The sequence below is a fragment of the Chiloscyllium plagiosum genome, unplaced genomic scaffold, assembly GCF_037043375.1.
Source record: "Chiloscyllium plagiosum isolate Xiang-an unplaced genomic scaffold, Cpla_swu_hap1 HiC_scaffold_12, whole genome shotgun sequence".
NCBI classification, from domain to species: domain Eukaryota; kingdom Metazoa; phylum Chordata; class Chondrichthyes; order Orectolobiformes; family Hemiscylliidae; genus Chiloscyllium; species Chiloscyllium plagiosum.
Genome location: NW_028270150.1, coordinates 81,462,621 through 81,489,044, shown reverse-complemented (window position 1 = coordinate 81,489,044; position 26,424 = coordinate 81,462,621). Strand labels below are relative to the sequence as shown.

The 26,424-nt window shown below is 41.7% G+C and overlaps 1 protein-coding gene across 6 annotated transcripts in view; it reads right to left on the bottom strand.

Moving 5' to 3' along the window:
• Positions 1-26,424, bottom strand: part of reps2 (RALBP1 associated Eps domain containing 2) — a 213,418-nt gene that overhangs the window by 158,082 nt on the left and 28,912 nt on the right. For 5 of the 6 annotated variants that reach the window (XR_015758764.1, XM_087992410.1, XM_087992409.1 and 2 more), the window contains exon 2: positions 3,187-3,310. Coding sequence is in view for 5 of the 6 variants with exons in the window: in XM_087992410.1 (XP_087848536.1) it covers positions 3,187-3,310 (124 nt within the window). In the remaining variant the exon portion in view is untranslated. Of the gene's footprint in view, positions 1-3,186; positions 3,311-6,723; positions 6,827-26,424 lie in introns of all 6 variants that reach the window. The other variant, XM_087992411.1, reaches the window with a different exon arrangement.

Sequence of the window (26,424 nt, the reverse complement as noted above, 5' to 3'; positions counted from 1 at the left end):
CATCCATGAACACCAACTAGCCACGAAACGACACGACCAGCTATCCTTAGTAGCCACACACGCAGATGACAAGCAACATGAATTCAACTGGGACAACACTACTATTATAGGACAAGCCAAACCGAGAACAGCCAGGGAATTCCTCGAGGCATGGCACTCATCCACAGATTCAATCAATAAGCACACCGACCTGGACCCAATATACCGCCCACTGCAGCGGACAGCTGGAACTGACAACCGGAAGCGGCAGAGACAAACCACTATAAATGCCAGAGGAAAGATCACAGAAGCGCTTCACAGGAGGCTCCCAAGCACTGGGGATGTCACCTAGACAGGGGACGAAACGTCTGCAACACAAATTCCCAGCTTGGCGAACAGAACCACAACAACGAGCACCCGAGCTACAAATCTTCTCACAGACTTTGAATACAGAGAGGGTTAAGTGCTAAACCAGAAAATTAAGTGCTATTCCTTGAGCTTGCATGGAGCTTTGTTGGAACACTGCAGTAGGTCCAGGGCAGAAATGTTATTATGGGAACAAGCTGGTTTATACAAATGACAAGCAACTCAAAAGGACATGGTCATTCTTTCAGACAGAGCAGAGGTGGTCCACAAAATGATCATCCAGGCCATGTTTGGTCTCACCAATGTAAAAGGAGACCAAACAAGGTAGATGAGACATTGGAAACTGAATACTTTTTAATTTGTCACTGCAGTGTGAATTAATTGCAGCCCTCCTTTGGAATTTCTATCTCAAACAACTTGTACAAATATATTTGTTCCATGTTTTGTACTTGTTCATTTTGATTTTAGAAAAGTCAAAGAATTTATAGAGAATTGTTGCTCAAAGGAGACGCATTTAGCTCTAGCACTGTGAAGCTTTACCAGAGTCACTAACTCAGCTTAGTCTCTTGGACAGTGACAGATTGATAGGTGACCTGGGCACAAACAGGTTTGAAACGTATACTTCTTTGGACTGCTCCAAATGTCTGCATTTGGAAGCTGTGGGTCACAGATTTCCTATCAAAAATGACCATTGCTCCCTTCCATTCTCACTAACTTGGCCAGTAAAGCCACCAGCCCCAGTCAGAGCTGACATTCTCCGGTCCTTGACCATAGCATGGTGCAATTCATCACCAGGGCCCAATTAAAGCAAAGATCTGCTCAAGATTCTGCGGGATAATATGCAACTCTCCTAGCTGTGTGGAAGCAACAGCTACTTAAACAATATTTCAGAAGATACAGATTGTGCTGGGCCTTAGGATGGCTCTGCACAAGCACCATTGGCCCAGTAATCAAGTTTAATAAAAAAAAAGTATTGCGGATGCTGGAAATCCAAAACAAAAACAGACATTGTTGGAGAACCGCAGCAGCTCTGGCAGCATCTGTGGACAGAAAGAAAGTCAAAGATTCGGGTCTGGTGACTTTTCTTCAAAAACCAGTTTAACATCTTGGTAACTGTTCAAATTGCACAACTCGGCCAAATGTATCACCTAATGACATAATCCACTGGACGGAAGGGAGGACTGCAGATGCTGGAGATGAGAGTCAAGATTAGCTGGAAAAGCACAGCAGGTCAGGCAGCATCTGAGGAGCAGGAAAAATTGACGTTTCAGGCAGGAGCCCTTCATCAGGAATGAGGCTGGAAGCCCCGGGGGTGGAGAGATAAATGGGAGTGGGGTGGGGCTGGGGACAAGGTAGCTGAGAGTGCAACAGGCAGATGGAGGAAGGGGTATAGGTGATAGGTCAGAGAGAAGGGTGGAGCAGAGGGTAGGTCAGAGAACATGTAGGTAATCTGTCAACAATACAAGTGAACACCAATATTAAACAGCTGTTAGATGGGTTTTAATCTTTTATGTGTTGCGATCAATAAAGCATCTTTTCATACCTAAATTTGATCTGTGGTCACCATGCTTGGGATACAACTTAACTACACACTAACCCCAGATGCTAAACTCCCAAAAATCTGTCACCAGTAAACAGAGACTAAGCACTTCATCACATGAAGTCAGTTGGTCTGGATAAAACATCTCAGTCTTTAAATAGTTCATTAAATATGCTTTTGTACATCAACAAAGATAGATACTTGGAAAGCAACCTGGTTCAGGCATGTTATGACACACCTCTAGGAGGAGGTGGGACTTGAACCTAGGCCTTCTGGCCTGGCCCAGAGGTGGGGACACTAACACTGAACCACAAGAGAAACAACAAATTCTGATAAAGTCTTGACCCATCACTGCCTCTGTTAGCAAATCAGTTTTAAAGTTTTCCTAAATTGGGACCACATTACCCATTAGGTCTGATGATTGTGAACAGTAAATGACAGGCATAGAAAGGGCACAAACTTTCCTCCTGACTAAAGGAACATTCTATAGAGTATCTGTGTAACACAGTATAGCTGGTATCCAAGCTTTAAAAGACATGGAGGGACAGGCAAATTGAAGGAATTGTTCCTCTAAAAAAAAAAGGAAGAGGAAGAAATATTGGAAGATATTCCCATCCAGCTCCTCATTCCATTGCAAAATATTTTTGTATGACTGGCTTCCTTGCTCCTGTCTAACAAAAGCCAACTTCAGACAGAATTTTACATATTCAGCGCGAGGTGCTCGCGACCATTATACCATGTGATCTAACTTACAATTCACATGTCTGTAAACCTCCCGCAGCTCCTGATAATATTCAAGTGTGAAATTGAATGGTTGAGAATCAGCAACTCAGATAAATCTTTACAACAGCAATTTCAACAACAAACACCTACCGTCCCTCTACAGAAGACAGTGAAAAGTGCAAATGAGAAAAAAAATAAATGAAAACACAATTTTACAGATAAATCAGGCTCTCAAAATTCAAATGAGGTTTTTAATTAAAATAGTCCCAAAAAACATAACACTGATTTAACTTAGCCTTAGACATCCGTTACCCTGTTTAAATACTTTGACTTGTGCACATGTTTCTTCAATTCAAACTGGTAATAGCATAATTACTACAATGCAGGCTCAGGAATAGTGGAAGTGTCATCATTGGCTAATTTTACATCATGTATCTTTGACTTATTTGGGAGGTACAAATGTTCACTTCACACTAATGTATTCATTAGGTTGCAAATCTAACCAACCAGTAAAGCTTACATCAAAACCTCAGTAATAGTTATGGAAATGAAACATTCAAACAAGTATTTCTACTCACCGCAGTTAATGCTTTCTAGCTGTACTGGAAGGCTAGCCTGGGCTGCAGCTATTAGTTTCAGGGCAATGTAAAACTGACTACGGCCAAAATAACCCAGTTGCTTCGCACCACATAGGTTCATGATCTAAGAGGAGGAAACAAGGACATTGTTAATACCTTGTGAAGGAACACTCCATAAATTACTCCAAATTATTCAATTAACAATATGATTTGCGAAGCTAACTATGAAGTGTCACGCAAGGGGAATGTATACAGATCAGAAGGCATACATCAGATTAGAAAACAGATATGGAAGTAGTAATCAGTTATAATGTTTGCCTTCCTTTTCCTTATACCTATTCTTATTCAAAGTTTTGCTACTTCTAAAGAAGCTGAAAATGTGTTGCTGGAAAAGCGCAGCAGGTCAGGCAGCATTGGATATTGGATGCTGCCTGACCAGCTGCGCTTTTCCAGCAACACATTTTCAGCTCTGATCTCCAGCATTTGCAGTCCTCACTTTCTCCTACTTTTAAAGAAGAGAGAGAAGACATTGAAAACATAAAAGAATTCTATTAACTGGCTCATTCAACAACTCAATATATCTTCACCTTGACCATTTTTTCTAATAGTGTTATTTTGCCAGACAACTCAAATCATTTCAGAGTGACAATAATTGCAGCTAGAGAAACAGCCGCATGAAAATGGCACCAGAGAAGAGGGTTCGACCTGTACATTTAAAATGAACACAAATGTGGACAGTCCTTAAAAATCAGCTACAAATTTATACATTGACCGAAGGGAGAAGAGACCCATTCTCAATTACACTGTAGATCTCTCAGAAACTCATTTTATAGAGGGTTTGAAAATACAAAACCCCAGACTGTCACATTTTTGCCAAACGTAAGTAATGATAAAAAGACAGGAGAAATCAGTCCCACAGCCAATCATCTATGGAGAAGTTGCTAATGGTGCTGTCTGAGTTGGAAAGTTGTGGATTCAAGTTAAACTCTAGGACTGGAATAAAAACAAATCAAAGCTGATATTCCACTGCAGTACTGAGCGAGTGCTGCACTCCAAATGCAGTCTTTCAGGTGAGATGTTAAATAGAAGCCAGTCCGTCCCCAGATACATGCAAGTGATCCCGTGACGTGATTTCAAAAGAGGAACTGTGCAGTTATCAGTGGTTCCCTGGTCAAAATTAATCCTCAAATCAATATCTTAAAAATTGATAGATTATCAGGCCATAATCATGTTACTATTTGAGACAGCTTGCCATGTGCAAGTTAGCTGCAACCTTTTCCTTCATTATAACTACCACTGAAAACCTCAAAAGTACCCCATTACGTACAAAGTAGTTTTTGTGGCTGTGATGGGTGCTACATGAATGCAAGATTCCCTTCACAACCAAATGTCCCAAGGGTTAACAAGTACTTGTCACCAGTTGCCTCACTGTCGTATTTAAGTCTCTTGTAGTAGACTTAAACTTCAAAAACTAAATTTGAAAATTAAAAAAAAAGAAGATTCTGTCCATTTGAATGTAGCATAATCCCAATGCAGCATTTCTTTCTAACATTCTTTGAGGATGCATTTAAAATAAATTTTAATTCGGTGAATTGTGTATTGCAATCTTGAAGGAACAGTATTACTATAATCAGGCTCTGAATTAGTCAAGGTTTGTATAGGTTAGTATAGGTTTGCAAAAAGAGTAGAACTACAATGTGATGTCAAATCAGGCTGGAATACTCAGGAGGGCCGGACTGAAACACTGAAATATTAAATACGAACACATGGCCATGCTTTCAAACATTTTGTTTTTAAAATGCTTGCATAGGAGCCCGGTACATAAATCTATGCATCAAGATTTCTTGTCCAGGCAAACTGTAGTTTTAGCTAGGTAATATCAACATACCATTATCTTGTTATAAATCACACTGTCGTCAATGGTCTGAAACAGGTAAATGTAATACCAATGCACTATTACATGGCTTTAAACACGCCTCCTTCAGCATCTTGCATGTGCCAATATTTAAATAAATTGCTCAGCTATAACCTTTGCCTCAGCAAACAACAAACTTACTTACTGCTGAAAACAACTTAAGTGTCTTAATCTCACTCTTCTAGTTCTTGAAGAACAAAAAAGGTTTGTCTCATAACCTGCAAGTGAGAATTTCCCCATGTAGACAAAAATCAGTTAGCCAATCTCACTATTACAGCCTCAGGCAGCTTCCCAGATAACTGGATCATAGAACTGGCCCCAGTCTAAGAGGGAAGATTCTTACACCCTATAGAATCAGAGCTATTACCAACATTTCCAAAGCAAATCTAGAAATAGCCAGAAATAGTTGGCACCCAAGATGTTACAAGTTTGGAAATCAGAGATTTCCATATTCTTCTTCCTGGGACACACATTTTTCAGATCAGAGTCACATTACTTTCAGAACAGTCTTTTCCAACTACACGGTACTAGAAAGTATTGTGTGTCAGAATGTTTAATTTTCACATTGGATTCTTCAGGCAATAGTCATCTTTATACTGCAATGTGCGGGGGACACTGGGCCCAGCTTTTGTACACCCAGTTTTAACCTGCCCCAATCATAATGCCATTGGACAAATTTCCCACAGTCTGGAGAGAAAAATATACTTTTCTGAACAGTTAAATTGAATGATATTGTAGTTATCATTAACTACATAGAGCTACACAAGCTTTAATTCACCTTAATGCAGTCTCTTTTATTGTTGATGGCTTTAAGTCAGAAGATGCAGCCACAAATAACTGTGGACCTCCAGTAACAGGGAAAATGTCATCCAATTGTAATTAGAGCTAATATTTACTGGCCATTAACAATCACACCTGAACATCTTGATAAGCCTTAGCTTTTACAAATCACAGCTGTGATGGAAGATTTTAGTCAATCACTTTTTAGTATTAATTACAGCATGAAGCTCTCAGTTCATTACTTTTCATCTATATATTAGCTTGATGGTCAAGAATCTAAAAAGAGTGTTTTCAAGCAGCTTTTGTAATTATTGAATGGCTCAGTTACTCACTGGATAATCTCACTGAAGGAAAGCCCTTGCTTTAGGCAAGGTCCAACTGTCAGACCAAAAAAAAGGATCAAAGCAGAAATATTCATCATCGTCTTTCCACACCCTTCACACAGCTCATCTAAAAACAATTCCAAGCAGACAATTATATCCCTGTCTCTTTCCAGCGCCCTTACTCAGGATACAACTCATTCGGTCAAATTAACAAGTCCATCAATTGTTCGGAGACACCATTCATTCTCCTCCTCCCGCAAAAGTAATCATTTCTTTCCACGAAGCACATGGTTAACCCTCAAAATTTGTCCCTAAACCCATTAGTGGTTATTGTTCGACAGGAGGATAACATCTTTGTGTTTCACGTCTGGTATTAAGCTTTTAAAAACTAACCTGACACCTATTGCTCAGAAACAGGTTTTGTAGCCAATGCTTCCTGCACAATGGAGTGCGTAACAGTTTCCAGCAAGGTAAACAAAGATTAGCTCTAAAAGATGTCAAGCCTTCAGCAATCCTCACATAAGCCGTTGTCCCATTGTAGAACTTCTTTAGCAGACTGGTAATGGTTTGACCGAATCTCAGGCTCCCCCTTCATACTTTAAATCATCCACATCTGTGAAGTCTGTGAAATAAATCCAAAATTTTATTCCCTCATTCCTGGCACTTTTCAAGTGACATGTTTGAACACCCAAAAAAGGGTAAGCACATGCACAACTTCTGTCTACAGATTTCCAACAACTAATCAGACTTAACTTGTAGCCATATAGTAAAGCTATACATTCTTTATCCCCTGGAGGGTTTGGGTAATGCAATGATTGGATAGAGCCTTGCACACCAACTGGATGTTTGACCTTATGTGACAGTGTTTATATTAAAATCACCTGTAACACAAGAAATACAGATATTGTGGTCTTGAAGAATCCAACAGATATTTATCACAGGTATATGTGATGTACAAACATTACATTCCCCAGGCACATGAGCCTCTGGGCTAATACGAAGCTGTTAGCTTACAACAAAGGAGCATGCTTCTAATACAGCATCAAGCTTCAAGTGATCAGAAGCAAGATGGAATGTCAAATCTTTATACCGCAGGTTATATGCTATGATGCAGTGAATGTATAATAAACATGTCCCTCTGAGGGATATTAACCATTAGATGTAACACAACATCCTCCTTTTTCCAAAAATAAACACTTATCCTGAATAGATATACTGTTGCATATAGGTATGCATTGTCAATTGATAACTATGCAAAAATCTGTTTTAGCTGTTTCATAAGACTAGCATTCCAAATTTCAATGTAATGCCTTTAGAAGTTTGACAAACGGTCCTGATCTGGCAATTCTACTCACCAGAGAGGTTAGTTCTATGCTTTACTGCACACTTTTGAAAACCTGGTGTCTTAGCATCACCACACTGTTATAGGAGCATTCCTCCTTGCTCTTTCTATAAAATTACTGTGCTGTACCTTTCCCCAAGGTGGCTTCTGTTCCTTCTTATAATGAACTTGTTGCTTATTCTGAAAACCTTTGTTACTATCCAGCAGGTATTTGGATGAGCTACTATGCTGAGAAACCATTACCTCTGTATTACCGTCCAGGAACAGAGCATTCTAACCTCTAGCTTCTGCAATGTATTACACGGTCTTTGTGCTGCAGCTCAAAAATGCACTCCAGACATTTTATTGCTTCTCTTTAATTAAGGCAATCTTTGAAAATTTATTCTGTCTTGAAAGAACCATATTCTAAATCAAAAGTAAAAGTTACCATTGCTTTCTTGGTGGGCAATGCTGTATTTACAAATCTGTGCAATTGTCTGCACTCTGAGACCGGTGTTGCCGATGGGTAAGAAATTCTCCCTTTGCCTGAGTACGCTGTTGCCAAAGCTATGGTCTGATTGGTGTTCAGCTAGTTTTCCAAAAAGCTACCATCAAAGATATTGGAGAATTTCTAAATGACTGCCACTGCTACCAGAGTGTGAGCTTGCCTCCAACAAGATATTTTACAGGATGTGGCAAAGCTACTGATCTCCCATAACAAAGAAATTGGACATGAATATTGGTCGCGTTGAAAAATCCAATAGGTATTTACTACAACTATCATAGACTAACACTACATTGCTCAGGCAGGGCTTATTTGAAAAAGAGCACATTGACAGGATCCCCAGGGATGACATTGGATGGCAGTGACTGGAGGAGCAGAGAAGGTGGTGAAATCTATGGAGAGGGAAAGGTTAAATTTTTGAAGCTGTTTCTGCCTCAGTAATATTAATTTATTATTTTTTTCAGTATTTTATCATTTGTACACTTTATTCAGTAATTTATTCTGTAATCCAAGATGGCGCCAGAATATGGCACCATTATCCACATTTCACTGTACCTCGGTACAGGTAACAACATTAAATAAATCTAGAGCAGTTAGAAACAGAAGTATGCTTCCAGTAGAATGTCATGCAACAAGTGATCAGAGACAAGATGCCCTAGTGCAAGTAAACCTGATCAGAAATGTGAATATTTCGGATTTACCGAAATTCATTTTACCCATTATACGTAGAAATATTTAGAAAACATGTATTTTCAGATATGAGTATTCTTGCTATAGAGCTAAGTCAATAAACTCAGATCAAAACAGGCTTTATCCTGTTCAAAAGGTCAAAATTTCAAGCTGGGGCTAGGAGAGAGACCAAGTTCAGAAAATGAAAGCAGCATGCGTCTTTAGACAATGCAGAAAACCTAAATTTATTTCTGGGAGAAGACCAGTATTCACTGAAACCTTCTTTGAGACAGTTAATTAGTTGTCATCTTCACTTCCAAAACATTCTGGTTTTAAATTCCATTTCACCATCACTTTCATATTTAACAAGCTGCATGAATGAGTGCAGTCGTGCTGCAGGTAAAATTGATACGCAGCACAAAAAGTGGCCTGTTCGTTTTTTGTCAATCGTTCAACTATGTTTAACACCAAAATTTGCTGAATTTTATATTCTTTTGCACCTGGTTAAATGCTGATAAGTAGCAGCTAATAAACTATGAGGAGTTCCAGTAAATGGAAAATAGATCGATAGAACAAAACTGGGACAACTTCTAAATTCGTAACCTCTTCAGGCATATTGGGCCAAGAGTTAAAACTAACATGGCATTGTATCACAAAATAGAAACTCAAACCTAGTTGAAGAAGGAGTAGTGTGCATGTACCAGGAATTTCCAGAAGCTTAAAACACTAGGTATAAGCAGTTATAAATGAAAATGCCAATTTATCAGCACAATTGTTTTAAAAATAGCAGGTCTCTTGTAACGCATCTTAAACTAAGGGAGAAAGTAGCTCTTTCATAATGACACAGTTAAATCATGTTACATACAGACAATATATTAAATCTGCTGTGAAAGCTTATCTATTTTTAAATTTGCCCTTTTCTTTTTGGCCCACATGTATATTCAAATAGTATGCTCGGTTTCAAAGAGAACCTTAGAGTGCATTGAAGAATTTCCTTCTTCATGTTCTCTGCAGCAAGCATGGCATTTTTGCAAGTGTTCCTTCACAAGAAACTCTCCAGCAGCACACCCTAATGAACAATGCACAAGGGCCTCATTTCGAGTTAAGAGAATAAGGTTGCATAATTTAATTATTTGATTGGAGGTAGGAGGGGATTGGAAAGGAAAAGAGGGGATTGCAGAAGAAAACAAAAAGGAGAAAAAAGGGAGGAAAAAAAAAACAGGGAGGTAAAAGGAAAGGAAAGGAAGAAAAGACAGATAGATATTGCAGTGCTTTTGTAACCCAGAAATAACACAAGGAAAGATGACAATCATGGCAGAATTACAATGTCGTCCAACAGTAATGGCTGATAACATCAAACCAGAGCATAAATACATGTATGTAGTATAAACTGGGAACACAAAACGAGGTAACTGTCAGCTTCACAAATCCAACTTGACTAAAAAAGATGCTCTGATGTTTGCTCTGGAAGTGGCTGGAAATGGAAGTCATGGGGGAGAACACAAAATAGTTTGGTGACTGTTGGGTTTTGAAATGATTTGAATGGAAGGCCAGCTTCACTCCACCAGAATATTTTGAAGTTCTTTCAAAAAAAAGGAAGAAAAAAAAGAAAAAAAAATCCTCGAACCGTCATCCTAACAAGCTATGCCAACTTTCCTGGTCCCTCATTCTTTCCATTGCCAACTCAGCCCCTGTGCTCAGGTACAAGGTACCTCACACCATCCATACCAGCCTATGACTCATACCATTCCTGACCCAGCACTTGGAATTTGTGATTATTACAAGCCAGACGACTCAACTTTGTTATAACCCTGGACAAGACCAAATTATGCCATGATCTGGCGAGGGATTGGTAGTGTTTAGTTTTAAACTAGAAGGGGAGTTCCAGAGGATTTACTAAGACAGTGAAGCCACAATATTCCACAAGAAGAGACAAGTCTTTAATGTACAAGTTAGAAAAGGTAATACAAACTCAAATCTGTATAGGACCCTAACAAACATCCAGAATTAACTTATGGTAAACATGGGTAATATAATGCAATCCAATACAGACAGCGCAAATCAAATATGAACGGTGAGCAAGAAATCAGTGTGATTTATTTCAGTAACTCCACCCAGATATTAAATGACATTGTGGGTCATTAAATTTCATTAAACTTGACAAGTGCGACAACGCTGTGGCTTTAAAGAGGTTATTTTGTCCTTTTTTTTGAAGAGAGATTTTAAGGTAGAGGTACACAGCTGTAGACCATGTTCACGAGAGTAAACAGCTGAAAAGGCCTTAGGGTTTTTTTTGAAAGTTGGAACAACAGAAGCAGCCCGAATGGGTGGGATCCAGCTCCCAGACAACAAGCTGCCACATCGCTCTCTGCTACAGACAGAAGCTGGAGTTCTCTCTCTTTTTCAGAATTGTCTTTTGATGTTCTTTGCTTTTGGATTGAAGAACTGCATGCAAGATAAAAAACAATTGGAGAGAAAAAAAAAATTGTGTTTGAGATATTGCTGTACTGGAACAGTTACAGTTACTGCATTTACTGTTCTGTAAAGTTCTCCAATAGCGTTAGGTTATTCCAATTCCTTCTTTTTGTTGTATTTTAACTATAGTGGATGAATGAACATGATTTAATGTCGAGTCGTTTAATTAAATCGGATGTGGAAAACAGTAACTTACATTCACCTTTAAAATAAGAAAAAAAGTTTCGGGCTTAGGCTACCTTCTTAATATATTTTGAGGGTTTGGTCTGGTCCATAATAAGAGATTTGAATTTTGCACTTTTGCTGATCCAGCCTTGAAACTCCTGGTCAAGAGCCACTCACTCAAAAAAGGGCTGCCTCAACGTCTGCTCCTATTCAAGTTGATCACTTTTCTGTCCAGAGTCCATATTCACCTGGCCTCCAAACTGTTTGCCACTGTGTATTCACTGGCACAACTTGCAGCTTTGCACCAATAGCTAATGTTAGCAAGGCCTGGGATGTTCCTGCTGAAGCACCCTCTGGCATCACTGTTGCTATGTTGAATTCTTTGAAAATTCTTTCTGCAGCAGGGGCAGTTTCTTCAGACATTTAAAAGGTTGGGAGTTTTCAATGCCTTGACAGCTACAATGGGTTTGCGCACACATTTCATTTCTACTTTTCTGAATCCCAAACAGCACCTAACTCTTCCCAAAGGTATTACTGTGTGACATTCAAAAGGATACCTCATCACTCCAAAGAATTCTCATGAAGATCGAAAGTTAACTACCAGATTAAAACATATAAAGTAATATCTTAAACATCCCACTAGCAAAATTCAGATCGAATGAAGGTTTAACATGGACAGCTGCCCCTGGAGACAATGGATGTGCACAATAGGACCAACCCGCTTTCTCCTGCTTGCAAAAATGGCAGAGGTTGGGTCTGTGGTCAGACCTTCTGGTCTACAGCCTTCATCACCACCTTCACTAAGACAGACAAACTCCCCATCTGCCCAAAAATTCAACCTATCCCGTTCTAGAGAGTCACCGAAAAGAACTGCTACTCCTGCTGGGAATGGCGAAGGGCACTGCTCTCCAAACATAGCAGGCTCACATTATAAGAAACAACGCCTCTACCTCAGTGAGCAACACTACAGGAGATCTGTGGATGTTACAACAATCAAACAAAGAAAAGAATGCTGACTGAAACCCAAAGATGGCCAAAATTAACTTGCACCACTGTACAGCCATGTAGCATCTCCTTGGGAAAGAAGTGGAGAGCTGCACAGTGACGATGATCCTCTTGAAGGGTCAACTGACTCTTTCCTACTTAAATTCTCGCCCACCCTCTGATGACCCCTTCTCCCGTCTCCAATACACCCTATCCACCTGGACACCCCTTGCTAGCCTCTTACCCGCCCTCTATTTCTTCATAGCCAACTGCCGCCGCGACATTAACCGTCTCAACCTGTCCACCTCTCTCACCCACTCCAACCTCTCATCCTCGCAACGTGCAGCCCTCCACTCCCTCCGTTCCAACCCCAACCTCACTATCAAACCGGCAGACAAGGGAGGCGGGGTAGTAGTTTGGCGCACCGACCTTTACACTGCTGAGGCTAAACTCCAGCTCGTGGACACCTCCTCCTACTGCACCCTTGACCATGACCCCACCTCCCACCACCAAACCATCATCTCCCAGTCCATCCATAACCTCATCACATCTCCCATCTACCGCCTCCAACCTCACAGTCCCATTACCCCACACCGCCCGTTTCTACCTCCTGCCCAAAATCCACAAACCTGACTGCCCCAGCCGACCCATTGTCTCAGCCTGCTCCTGCCCCACCGAACTCATCTCTGCATACCTCGACATGGTCCTGTCCCCCTTAGTCCAAGAACTCCCCACCTACGTTCGGGACAGCACCCACGCCCTCCACCTCCATGATTTTCGCTTCCCCGGTCCCCAACGCCTTATCTTCGCCATGGACATCCAGTCCCTGTACACCTCCATCCCCCATCACGAAGGACTCAAAGCCGTCCGCTTCTTCCTTTCCCGCCGTACCAACTAGTCCCCTTCCACTGACACCCTGCTTCGACTGACTGAACTGGTCCTCACTGAACAACTTCTCTTTCCAATCCTCCCACTTCCTCCAAACCAAAGGAGTAGCCATGGGCTAGGACATGTGGAACAGTCCATCTTCCACAACTACACTGGCACCACCCCCCACCTTTTCCTCCGCTATATCGATGACTGTATCGGCGCTGCCTCGTACTCCCATGAGGAGGTTGAACAGTTCAGCCACTTTACCAACACCTTCCACCCCGACCTCAAATTCACCTGGACCATCTCAGACTCCTCCCTCCCCTTCCTAGACCTCTTCATTTCTATCTCGGGCGACCGAATCAACACGGACATTTACTATAAACCGACCGACTCCCACAGCTACCTAGACTACACCTCCTCCCACCCTGCCCCCTGTAAAAATGCCATCCCATATTCCCAATACCTTTGTCTCCGCCGCATCTGCTCCCAGGAGGACCAGTTCCAATACTGAACAACCCAGATGGCCTCCTTCTTCAAAGACCGCAATTTCCCCCAGACATGATCGACGATGCTCTCCACCGCATCTCCTCCACTTCCCACTCCTCCGCCCTTGAGCCCCGCCCCTCCAATCGCCACCAGGACAGAACCCCACTGGTCCTCACCTACCACCCCACCAACCTCCAGAAACATCCTATCACCCGTCGTCATTTCCGCCACCTCCAAAACGGGCCCCACCACCAGGGATATATTTCCCTCCCCTCCCCTATCAGCGTTCCGAAAAGATCACTCCCTCTGTGACTCCCTCGTCAGGTCCATACCCCCCACCAACTCAACCTCCACTCCCGGCACCTTCCCCCGCAACCACAAGAAATGCAAAACTTGTGCCCACACCTCCCCCCTTACTTCCCTCCAAGGCCCCAAGGGATCCTTCCATATCCGCCACAAATTCACCTGCACCTCCACACATATCATTTACTGCATCCGCTGCACCCGATGTGGCCACCTCTATATTGGGGAGACAGGCCGCCTACTTGCAGAATGTTTCAGAGAACACCTCTGGGACACCCGGACCACCCAACCCAACCACCCCGTGGCTCAACACTTCAACTCCCCCTCCCATTCCACCAAGGACATGCAGGTCCTTGGACTCCTCCATCACCAGACCATAGCAACACGACGGTTGGAGGAAGAGCGCCTCATCTTCCGCCTAGGAACCCTCCAACCACAAGGGATGAACGCAGATTTCTCCAGTTTCCTCATTTCCCCTCCCCCCACCTTGTCTCAGTCAAATCCCTCGAACTCAGCACCACCTTCCTAACCTGCAATCTTCTTCCTGACCTCTCCGCCCCCACCCCCACTCCGGCCTATCACCCTCACCTTGACCTCCTTCCACCTATCGCATTTCCAACACCCCTCCCCCAAGTCCCTCCTCCCTACATTTTATCTTAGCCTGCTGGACACACTTTCCTCATTCCTGAAGAAGGGCTCATGCCCGAAATGTCGATTCTCCTGCTCCTTGGATGCTGCCTGACCTGCTGCGCTTTTCCAGCAACACATTTTCAGCTCTTTCCTACTTAAGGCAATAAGAGCAGAAATTAAGCCATTCAGCCCATCAAATCTGCTCTGCCATTCAATTATTGCTGATAAATTTCTGAACCCCATTCTCCCGCTTTCTCCCCATTACCCTTGATACTCAAGGACCTATCAATCTCTGTCTTAAATATATTAACTGCCTTGGCCTCCACAGCCTTCTGTGGCAATGAATTCCATAGATTCACCACTCTCTGGCTGAAGTTTCTCCATATCTCCTTCCTAAAAGGTCGCCCCTTTAAGGCTATGCCCTCTGGTCCTAGTCTCTCCTACCAATGGAAACATCTTCCCAACGTCCACTCTGTCCAGGTCATTCAGTGTCCTGTAAATTTCAGTTAGATTTCCCCCTCCTCATCCTTCTAAACTCCATTGAGTAAAAACCCAGAGTCCTCAAATGTTCCTCTAATGTTAAGCTTTTCATTCCTGGGACCATTCTTGGGAATCTCCTCTGAACATGATCCAGGGCCAGTGCATCCTTCCTGAGATATAGGGCCTAAAACTGCACACTATTCCAAATGTGGTCTAACCAGAGCCTTATAGAGCCTCAGTAGTACATCTCTGCTTTTATATTAAAGTCCTCTCAAAATGTCATTATTGCATTTGCCTTCCTAACTACTGACTCAACCTGCAAGTTTACCTTGCGAGAATCTAGGACTAGATCTCCCAAGTCTCTTTGCACATTACACTGAATTTTCTCCCCATTTAGAAATAATCCACACCTCTATTCTTCCTAGCAAAGTGCATACCTCTCACTTTCTCACATTGCGCAGAGGTGGCGGATGGAGTACACTCTTTTAACTTGTCAAAATCCTTCCGCACCACCCCACCTCCTCAATGCTCCTTGTCCTTCTACATATCTACCAGTGCTGGCATAAAATTCACTAAAAAAAAAGGAGGAAAGCAACAACAAACTGCCATTCCTAGATATCACAGTGGAGTGAACAGCCAATGGGGAACTTCAAAACCAGTGTCTACAGAAAAACACATACGGACCAAATATTCAACTATAGAAGCAATCAACCCAACATCCACAAATGAAGTTGCCTCAGAACATTATTTCAATGAGTGTTGGTGGGTTTGTGGGCTACGTGATGCCAAGGAATTTGAGTAGGCTGGCAGTCATTTCAGAGATGTCTTTGATGTAGGGGAGAGTGACTAGGGTTTCTGGATGGCTTTTGTCTGCTTGTTTGGGTCGGTTGCTGAGAAATCAGCGGACTGTGTTCATTGGGTACCCATTCTTTTCGAATACATCGTATAGGTGATTTTCCTCGGTTCTGCGTAGTTCCTCTGTGTTGCAGTGTGTGTTGGCTCGTTGAAATAATGTTCTGATGCAGCTTTGTTTTTGGATGTTGGGATGATTGCTTCTGTAGTTCAATATTTGGTCTGTATGTGTTTTTCTGTAGACGCTGGTTTGAAGTTGCCCCTTGGCTGTTCGCTCTATGTGACATCTAGGAATGCCAGTTTGTTGTTGATTTCCTCCTCTTTGGTGAATTTTATGCCAATAAAGGATCTTGAAGGTTTCCTCTAATTTGTTTCATTTAGTGATGATAAAGATGACATCTACATAGTGGACCCAAAGCTTGAGTTGGATGGTTGGCAGAGCTGTTTGTTTGAATCTCTGCAATTACTGCCTCTGCTAAGAACCCTGATATTGGAGAGCCCATGGGTGTTCCATTGGTTTATTTGTAGGTTTTGTTGTTGAAGGTGAAGTGTGTGGTAAGGCATAGGTGCAGTAACTAATCAACAAACACATCGAGTTAGACCCCATCTACCAACCCTGAGAAAAAGAACAGGAAATGATATCACCGCAGGAAATGACATCAAATCAAGAAATGACATCACCATCCCAAAGAAACCTAAACAAATAAATAGAAAGCAGGAATTATCAGTAGTGCTTTGCCTGGAGGCCCACTGAAGATGTTACCTAGTAGGATGACGAAACAACTGGAAATGAACCTTCCAGCTCAGCGAGCAAACCTACATCCAGATACCCTTCATAGTTGTACCTTTCTGACTGCTTGGGACTCAAGACTATCCTGGAGGGATTAATGGGAATAGAATACTTATTATTTTACGAGAGTGGATTGTAGCAATAAAACTAACTCCTTATTTGTTTAACTGAAGGATACCTGTCTGCCTTATTTCTTAAAAGACTAGTCATTGCACACAGACTGAAAATGACAATCCAGCAAAATGCAAAAATCTGCTGCGGTCGGAAAAAAAGCAACCATCTGTTCTCGCTAATGTTACAACCAGGTGAAATAGAAATAGACATGCAATACCAACTTGGCTGGAAAAGCACAGTGGCACATCAGCTCACACCGTATGCCAGTGAGTCTTTGCTCTCTGAATGTATGGAGATTTGTGCTCAGTCCAGTTTCCCCAAAACTTAGCCTATATATGCATGTTGAATTCAGAATGAGAAATAACAAAGAACATAATTTTCTTGGATCTTTTATCATCAATATGTTCTTGATGTAATTTATCATGGTACATGAAGAAAAAAATATTTTTTAATCGGAGGTCTGTTGCAAAGTCCTAGTAAATTGAACCACTTTCTTCCAGCAAGGTGACAGAAAAGAGTTGATGAATGCACAAAAATTGCTGCACCTAGTTACTTTGGAAATAATGGGCTATTTGTCAAAATGAAAAAAAAAAGTCAATGTAGCAAGAACTGCATTGGTGACATATTTCCAGTATTTAAAAAATGAATGAATTCTGTAACATGAGAATGTTTTAAACAAACCTTTTTATTTCTGAATGCACATTATTTTTGACTGAATGCACGTATTAACCCCATCCAGGAATGAACTGCTTCCTGGACTCAAATTTAGGCATTTTTAAAAATTCATTTACAGAATAAGGGCACCACTGGCTCGGCCAATATTTATTGCCCATCCCTACTTGCCCGAGGGCAGTTAAAAGTCAAACACAATGCTGTGGGTCTGGAGTTACATGTAGGCCAGACCAGGTAAGGATGGCTGTTTTCTTCCCAAAAGTGAAGGCCTTAAGTGAATCAGATGGGTTTTTCCCAACAATGGTTTCACAGTCATCATTAGATACTTAACTCCAGATATTTTATTGATTTATAGAACTCTGGATCACCGACAATACTTTTAGGCTGTTGCCTCCCCAGTGCAGCTGGCAAAGAGACATCTGGACCTGTGCTTCCTCCAGCTGTGTGTATGTAATAGATCACACTTCCCATCTGCACCCAGTCACAAATGCCTAGAATATTGGAACCTTAACACACTGCACCAAATGGTGGAATGGTTTGCTGTTAAAAAGGATTCACATATCACCAAGTGGTATGGACAGACTGGGGATCAAATACTCGGGAATCCAATAATTTGCTGGTGTAAGACAGAAAAAGATGGGAGTACTTCTCCAGGTCTTGGGTCATTATGACACTGAAGGGCTTAAGAGGTGAACATAGTGGTAAAGTATACCACACATCCCAGCAATCCTTGTTACTTAAGAAGTTCTTCTATTCTGCAAATCTGGAGTCTCACTAATTATATTCAAACCTACGCGACATTCCATTGCATTGGCACTAATTGCAGCTCATAACTTTCACATAGGAAGGAAGGAACAATTACATCCAGAATGAGATATAGCCCAAGTTAATACATATTTCAGTGTATTTGGAGCTGCAGAAGGGAAGAGGTGCTTCTTGCTTGATTTTTTTGACTGTTTCTAAAGATTTTCTTAAAAAAAAAATTAAAGCCCAGGATCAGGGGCACAGCACAAAAAGAGTGACATCACAGGTAAACTACACCTGGTTGGTGACAGTTGTGAATTTGGCTGCCTGTCATAGGTTACTTTCAGATTGAAGGTAAAATAGGGAAAACACTTTTAGTTTTTAACCTGTAAGACCTGGACAGCATGTTTAAAAATCACATTTAGAACTAAATAAATAAACTAGTGATGCCAGGCCGGGTAGTGTGTTGTAACTGTATGATGTGGGAGCGAGTGGATGCCACTACAGTTCATAGTGACCATGTCTGTAAAAAGTGTTGATTGCTGGAGAAACTCTGGCTCAGAATTAATGAGCTGGATTCTGAGCTTCAAACAATGCAACACATCAGGGAAGCTGTCACACCCCTTGGATTGAGCTGAAAATATGTTGCTGGAAAAGCACAGCAGGTCAGGCAGCATCCAAGGAGCAGGATAATCGACGTTTTGGGCATGAGCCCTTCTTCAGGAATTTTCTTTACACCCCTTAGATTAACAACCTCAAATTCAATCAAATTAGTCAGTGGTCAGGGACAGGAGGTTGTGACAAGGGCAAGGCAGATAGAGGCATTGGGGATTAGTGCTGAAGTCCTTGAGCTTCTCTAACAGGTTGGAGATTCTTGCTCCCTGTATGCATGAGAGTGGGGGCTGTCAGGAGGATGAGCAAACTGACCACAGCACCATGGTACAGGGAGCTGTTCAAAAGCAGGGGGAGAGGGGAGAAAAGAAAAATGTAGTTATAATCAGGGGTGGTATAGTTGGGGAATAGACACTGTTGCCAGAATCGAGAGTCTCAAAGGCTGTGTTGCCTGCCTAGTGCCCAGAATCTCTCATAAGGAACTGCCTGGGCAACCGGAGACAGTAGTAGTGGAAGGGAGAACTGTGACCAGTGGTGTTCCTCAGGGATCCATGTTGGGACCACTGTTGTTTGTAGTATACATAAATGATCTGGACAAAGGGAAAGCTCGTCTGATTAGCAAGTTTACAGATGACACTAAGATTGGTGGAGTAGCAGATAGTGAAGGGAATGCAGCAGAATATAGATAGATTGGAGTTGGGCAGAGAAATGGCAGATGGAGTTCAATCTGGGCAAATGCGAGGTTATGCATTTTGGAACATCCAATTCAAGAGCGAACCATACAGTAAATGGAAAAGTCCTGGGGAAAATTTGTGTACAGAGAGATCTGGGTGTTCCAGGTCTATTGTTCCCTGAAGGTGGCAACGCAGGTCAACAGAATGGTCAAGAAGGCATACACATGCTTTCCTTCATTGGACGGGGTATTGACTAGAAGAGTTGGCAGATCATGTTACAGTTGATAGGACTTCAGTTCGGAATACTGCGTACAGTTCTGGGTCGCCACATTACCAAAAAGGATGTGGATGCTTTGGAGAGGGTGCAGAGGAGGTTCACCAGGATGTTGCCTGGTATCCAGGGTGCTAGCTATGAAGAGAAATTAAGTAGGTTAGGATTATTTTCTTTAGAAAGACAGTGGTTGAGGGGGGACCTGATTGAAGTCTACAAAATCATGAGAGGTATTGACAGGGTGGATAGCAAGAAGCTTCCATCCACCAAGAGTGTGGGACTCAATTAATAGAGGTCACTAGTTCAGGGTCAGAAGGGAAAATGTTTAAGGGATTTATGCGTGGAAAGTTCTTTACACAGAGGGCAGTGGGTGCCTGGAACGCATTGCTAGCAGGGGTGGTAGGAGCAAGGCACAATAGCATCATTTAAGATGTATCTGAACAGACACATGAATGGGCAGGGAGCAGAGTGATACAGATCCTTTGAAAATAGGTGACAGGTTTAGACAGAGGATTTGGATCAGAATAGGCTTGGAGGGCTGAAGGGCCTGTCCCTGTGCTGCAACTTTTTGTTCTTTGGACAGAGGAACTTGGAGTGACCAGGGAAATACAGAGGAGCCTCAATTATCCAAATAACATGGGCAGGGAGTAGTTTGTTCGGATAATCAAATGTTTGGGTAATTGAATACTGGATAACAGGTTAGCCAGGCATTCGGACCTTGTGGTCTTGTTTGGATGATCCAAAATTCAGATAATTAAATGTTCGGATAATCGAGGTTCCTTCGTATCCAGTTGTTGTAGCCCACTTAAGTATAAACTGTTGAGAATGAAAGAAGAAAGAGGAAAGAGGTTCTGCTGAGGGAATGAGAGGGAATCAGGTGACAATCACCTGATGAAGGAGTGTCGCTGCGAAAGCTAGTGTGCTTCCAATTAAACCTGTTGGACTATAACCTGGTGTTGTGTGATTTTTTAAACTCTGCCTCACAGTGTCAGGGACCCAAGTTCGATTCCAGCCTCAGGGAACTGTCTGTGTGGAGTTTGCACATTCTCCCTGTGTCTGCGTGGGTTTCCTCCGGATACTCAGGTTTCCTGTCACAATCCAAACATGTGCAGGTTAGGTGAAGTGGCCATGCTAAATTACCCATAGTGTTGTTAGGTGCATTAGTCAGAGGGAAATGGGTCTGGGTGGATTACTCATTGGAGGGTTGGTGTGGACTTGCTGAACCAAAAGACCTGTTTCTAATCTCTTGACTACTACCTGTGCTAATTGGTGCCGGGTGAATAAAGAGGTAAAACAAAATCTAAAAAAGATTGCTGTGGGAGAAATGGGTTCAAATTCATGGAACATTGGCAGAGTACTGGGGAAGGAGAGAGATGTTCCATGAGGATGAGTCCCACCTGAATCAAGCTGGGACCAGAGACCTGGCCAATTGTGTAAATAGGGCTTTAAGCTATATAGTGGAGAGTGGGTTCAGTTGCACAGAAAATTATGGAAAAAGTTAAAGGGGTTGGGTAGGTCTCAGTAGAGGTTATTAAAATGTTTCCTGAACAAGTAGTTGCTCAGCGAGTATGGGAAAAGGTCAGGAATCTAACTTAATGCACTGCAAATGAATGGGGCAGTCAACACAGGACTGAAGACATTGTACTTAAATACACACAGTATATGAAACAAGGTAAAAAGGAGTTTGTCTCAGGAAAGAAAAAACTGCCATCTTTACCTGGTTTGGCCTACATGTGACTCCAGAATGGCTGCAAAATGGTTAACACTTAATAGCCCTCTGAACTGGCCTGTAGAGCTATTCAACTAGGCAAAAGTGGGGTCTGCAGATGCTGGAAACCACAGTCTAGATTAGAGTGGTGCTGGAAAAGCACAGCAGGTCAGGCAGTATCCGAGGAGCAGGAAAAACAACATTTCGGGCAAAAGTTATTCATCAGGGATGATGGGCTTTTGCCCAAAACATTGATTTTCATGCTCCTGGGATGTTGCCTGACCTGCTGTGCTTTTCCAGCACCACTCTAATCTAGACTATAGAGCTATTCAAGCCAACAGAGATTACAGCTGGACGACAAATACTGGCATTACCAACTATACCTCCATGAAAGATTTTTGGTTAAAAAAAAACTTACCAATAAAACACGATAAAACATCACTTAACAGAAAGTCAGAAGATTCTTTCGATTTACCTGAAATCGATAGACTCATTTTCCACAACCACATTACAAATACATTCTCCTTTCACTCAATAATAAGTCTGAAGTGTGTGTGAAAGTGAATTAGCCAACAGTGAATTACAGCCATTCTTTCAAAAGAAAGAAAATAATTAAACGTGAATGACTACTCTTGCCACAATTCTTCGCTTATGTGCTCCAAGGACAGTTCGCCTAGCTCTGGGCAACTCTTACCCAAAACACAGCCTCTTCTGTGCGTGCAGAATGCCAGTGTATACAGAGAAAAGGCCATTTGCCACGCTTTACTGATCGAGTCAGAAAGCAGTTACAGCAGCTGCCTCAAACCATGCTGACAGCTCACCGCATGCAAATAGCCAGCGATCAGGTGCACTATCAATTGGCTCAAGCTGATGTTTTTGGCTTTTAAAATTCTGATGAAGACTGTAACATTTCTACATTAAAAACAATTCCACACATGTTGAGAGTACAAAAAAAAAAGAGGGAGACATTTTCTACTATGATGAGTATTTGAAATTCAGATCTTTAAAACTTCATGTCATGATTTGAAAAGATTAAGTCACTTTTGCTAGATTTCAAAATACACAAATACCACAGACCAATGGTGAAAAACCCGCTGTCTACTTAAATATTCAGTCCCATTCATTTTACTAAAAAAAAAGGATGCATTGTACGACCGAATTTCCAAAGAAGCACAAAAATGCCCGATTCATTCGATCATTGAATTGTCTTTGAATGGCATTTAGCTAAAAGTAAATTGCTGCATTGATTCAGCAAAGTAAAATGGCTACTTTCATCCGATGACTGCAGCGCTTCATTTTATTGGCCGTGATGTCTTTTCAAGGTGGATCGAGGTCACCTCTCATAAAATATTAACGCATCAAGCCAGTTTCAATTTGTTCAAACTACCGACGGAAGTAGGCAGGAATGAATGTTTAACCTGCAAACTTGTGTTGCATCAGTCTGACCTGGCGATAAAGAAATAAGCAAAAGGGCCTCACCGGAACCTGAAAAACCTGTGGACAAAAGGTTGGAACAAGATTGGGCATTTAGACAAACGCGGGCAATTAAAAATGGGTTTGACACACAAACCCAAGTGGTACTGAGACACCTCTTAAGGGGAATCATGGTGTGGATTTGATTGCAAATAGGGCCAAATAGTTCAGTTGAGCATCGCAGGTATTTGCCAATAATCATTCTTTAAAATTATCAATGCTACAGATTAGCAATACTAAAGAAAACAGCAAGGGTAATCTTGTGCAAATGGCAAATAGCACACTACATGGAAGAGAAAAGTTCAATTATTTTCGAGTTTCCTTTTCTGCTCCTAGCTATGTCATACAAAACACATTAACCCAAGTTCTGCTCCTTTGAGGAAATGGCTGTGTTTTTTTCTCCACAAAACAAAATACGCACACTCTCTGAAAATTTCACTGAACAGAATCCCCATCACAGCCTCTTTATTCCACAAAGAAACAGAAAATCAGCAGCACCAATTAAAACCAGAAGAAAATATATTCTAAAAAACACACCCAAAAGGAAAATCCTCTCATGTTTGGCATCCCTAAATTAGTACAGGAAAGCACTTACCACCATCTCAATACTTAAAGCAGAAGATAATTGATCAGAATAAAGTAGATTCAACACTGATACAATAGTAGAAAGAGGAAACCTCAGATAATCCTCCCTTATTTGTGAATATTCGAATGAAATGACTGAAATTATTTTTAAAAACCTAGAGTAAATAAACCACAACTTCAGTCACATTTGTTACATTTTACAGACTCTGTTTTTGCAGTGGAAGGTGAACATACTATTATGTATTTCTAAGCTAAAACAAAGGAACAGATCATCAGATTTTCTACAGGTACCAAAGCAGCACTATAAAATTTTAAACCAGACTTTCAGGTTTATGCACTGAAGACAACCACACCTTAATATTCAACAGATCAGTCCAAATGATCAACGTGGAAGTCCAACAGCTTTACAGCAACATACTGCTTCGCTGCCTCTGAGAATACCTCTGGTTCTGTGGTCATGTTAAACTATTAAGTTCAAATGCAGAGCAGCACTGAAATAGCATATGCATTTCACCAAAGAACAGCACAGTACAAATTTCTCCATGGCTTTGAACTCTCTACAGAATCAGATTAGCTTCATGCAATATTCTTGTCACAGCTTCTTCCTGCCTTGTGAAACTGCTCAAGGCACACACAAACTTCTAGACCTTGAGGGGGCAAAATGGCTCAAGGCGATTATAGGAACTATTGTATGCATAATGAATGATAGTCTGTATGATATTTATTAGTCACTTCACACGTCAGATAATTAGAATGGATCAATAATTCCTACTTTATAATGCAGATCATGCATTTTAAGGGCTGATTTAAAAAACTAAGAAAATAAACTCATTTATATGCCATGGAATCATCCAGTTTAGTTCAGTTAGCTGGATGAATGGCTTGCAATGCAGCATGAAGCCAACAGCATGGATTCAATCCCCACATCAACTGAGGTTATCAAGAAGGCTTCTCCTTCTGAACCTCTCCCTTGCCTGAGGTATGATGACGCTCAGGTTAAACCACCAAACATCTCTCTCTATAATGAGAGAGCAGCCTTATGGTCTGACAGGAATGTGACAGCTTTACCGTAACAATCCAATATTCACACCCCTAAACAAACAACAGTGGCATCTATTTGGCAGAATGGAAAATGCTCCAGGATATTCCCCAGTCCACAGCGCAGGGCAACATTTGTACAATCACCATCCAAGTGCCCTGTTCTCAATCAGCAAAGTGCTTGTGGTGGTCACAGATAGTGCCAGCAAGCAGTAATTACTTACCAACAAACTTCCTAATAGAACCTCATCTGAGGGTCTATCAGGACCACTCAGCTCAAGACCTCTTCATAGCCTTGAGCTGAACAGGATCTAAAAACTAAAATTCTGGATTAGTGGTGCTGGAAAAGCACAGCAGTTCAGGCAGCATCTGAGGAGCAGTGGATGCTGCCTGAACTGCTGTGCTCTTCCAGCACCACTAAACCGCAATCTGGTTTCCAGCATCTGGAGTCATTGTTTTTACCGATTTAAAAAGGAAAGTTCAAGGTGGGGGAGGCTAAAGTGACTGCCTTTGACACCACATGATCATTTGACATATAGCATAGAGGATCTAGTAAAACCAAAGTAAATGGGAATCAACGAGAAAACTTTTCACTAGTTGAAGTCATGTCTATCAAAAAGAAAAAAAAAGATTGGTTGGAGGCAAGTCAACACAAACCCAGGACAGTTCCTTAGGTTAGTGTTCAAGGCCAAACCATTTTAAGCAGCTGACAATCAATCAATAACCTTCCCTCCATCCTGAGATGGGATGCTCATTGATGATTAGGGTCCAGTATCACTCATGACTCCCCAGTTAGTTAAGCAGTCCACACACTTTTATGCAAGACCTGTGTGGATATTCAGACTTGGGCAATCAAAGTGGGAGTAATATTTGTGCCACAAGTGCCATTTTATGACAACCTTCAATATATAAAAAAAGGGAAATCTAACTATTTGCCCTCAAATATTCAACCACATTACCATCAGTGTTACAGGGAAAATCACCAGTCTTGGAGTCAGAGTTGGGATTCAATGACAGTTTATTGTACAAGGAAATACTGGAGCTCAGGGGAGAGAAAGACACCAACTGCACAGTGGTCAGCTGCGATTTTTTTCCCCAACCCAGAGCACGTCAAGCTACTTGCATACATCTTGTGATACATTAGGTCAGTAATGAGACTATTGCCTTTGTAACAATGTTTGTTTATGGTAATCATTGCAGAATCATTGATAGCTTTGATACAGTCTTAGTCAGTTCCAGCGCTGCCTTTGTTAATTTCAGCATGGTTGTTGTTAGTTCCAGCACAGATATTGCCAGTTTCCGTGTCTTTGCAGCAGTCCATTACTCTAGTAGTGGGTGCTAATTGCTCTTCTGGAGAAGGACGATTACTGCACCCCTGGCTATTTGCACTCAGTATGGAGTCCATATCAAGCTGTGATCATTTCTACAAAAAAGGTGTTGAATGGATTCAGACTCTTTGGTGGGCAGTATACTCTACTCATGTGTATTCTCTCCCCCACCCACCTTAAACTAATCAACTAAATTGTTAAAAATCACACAACACCAGGTTATAGTCCAACAGGTTTATAACCTGGTGTTGTGTGATTTTTAACTTTGTACACCCCAGTCCAACACCGGCATCTCCGAATCATGACAACTAAGTTGTGACTGCATTGTGCTGGCATCCTGATGGCTCCAGGCAGTGTCTGTATTTGCTCTGCTGTCTCTCTCCATACTATGGTCCAGTGGCCATCTTATGTGTCAAGTGGCCAACTGATAGTTCAGCAGCCATCTCAGCAGTCACCATGTGCCTAGTG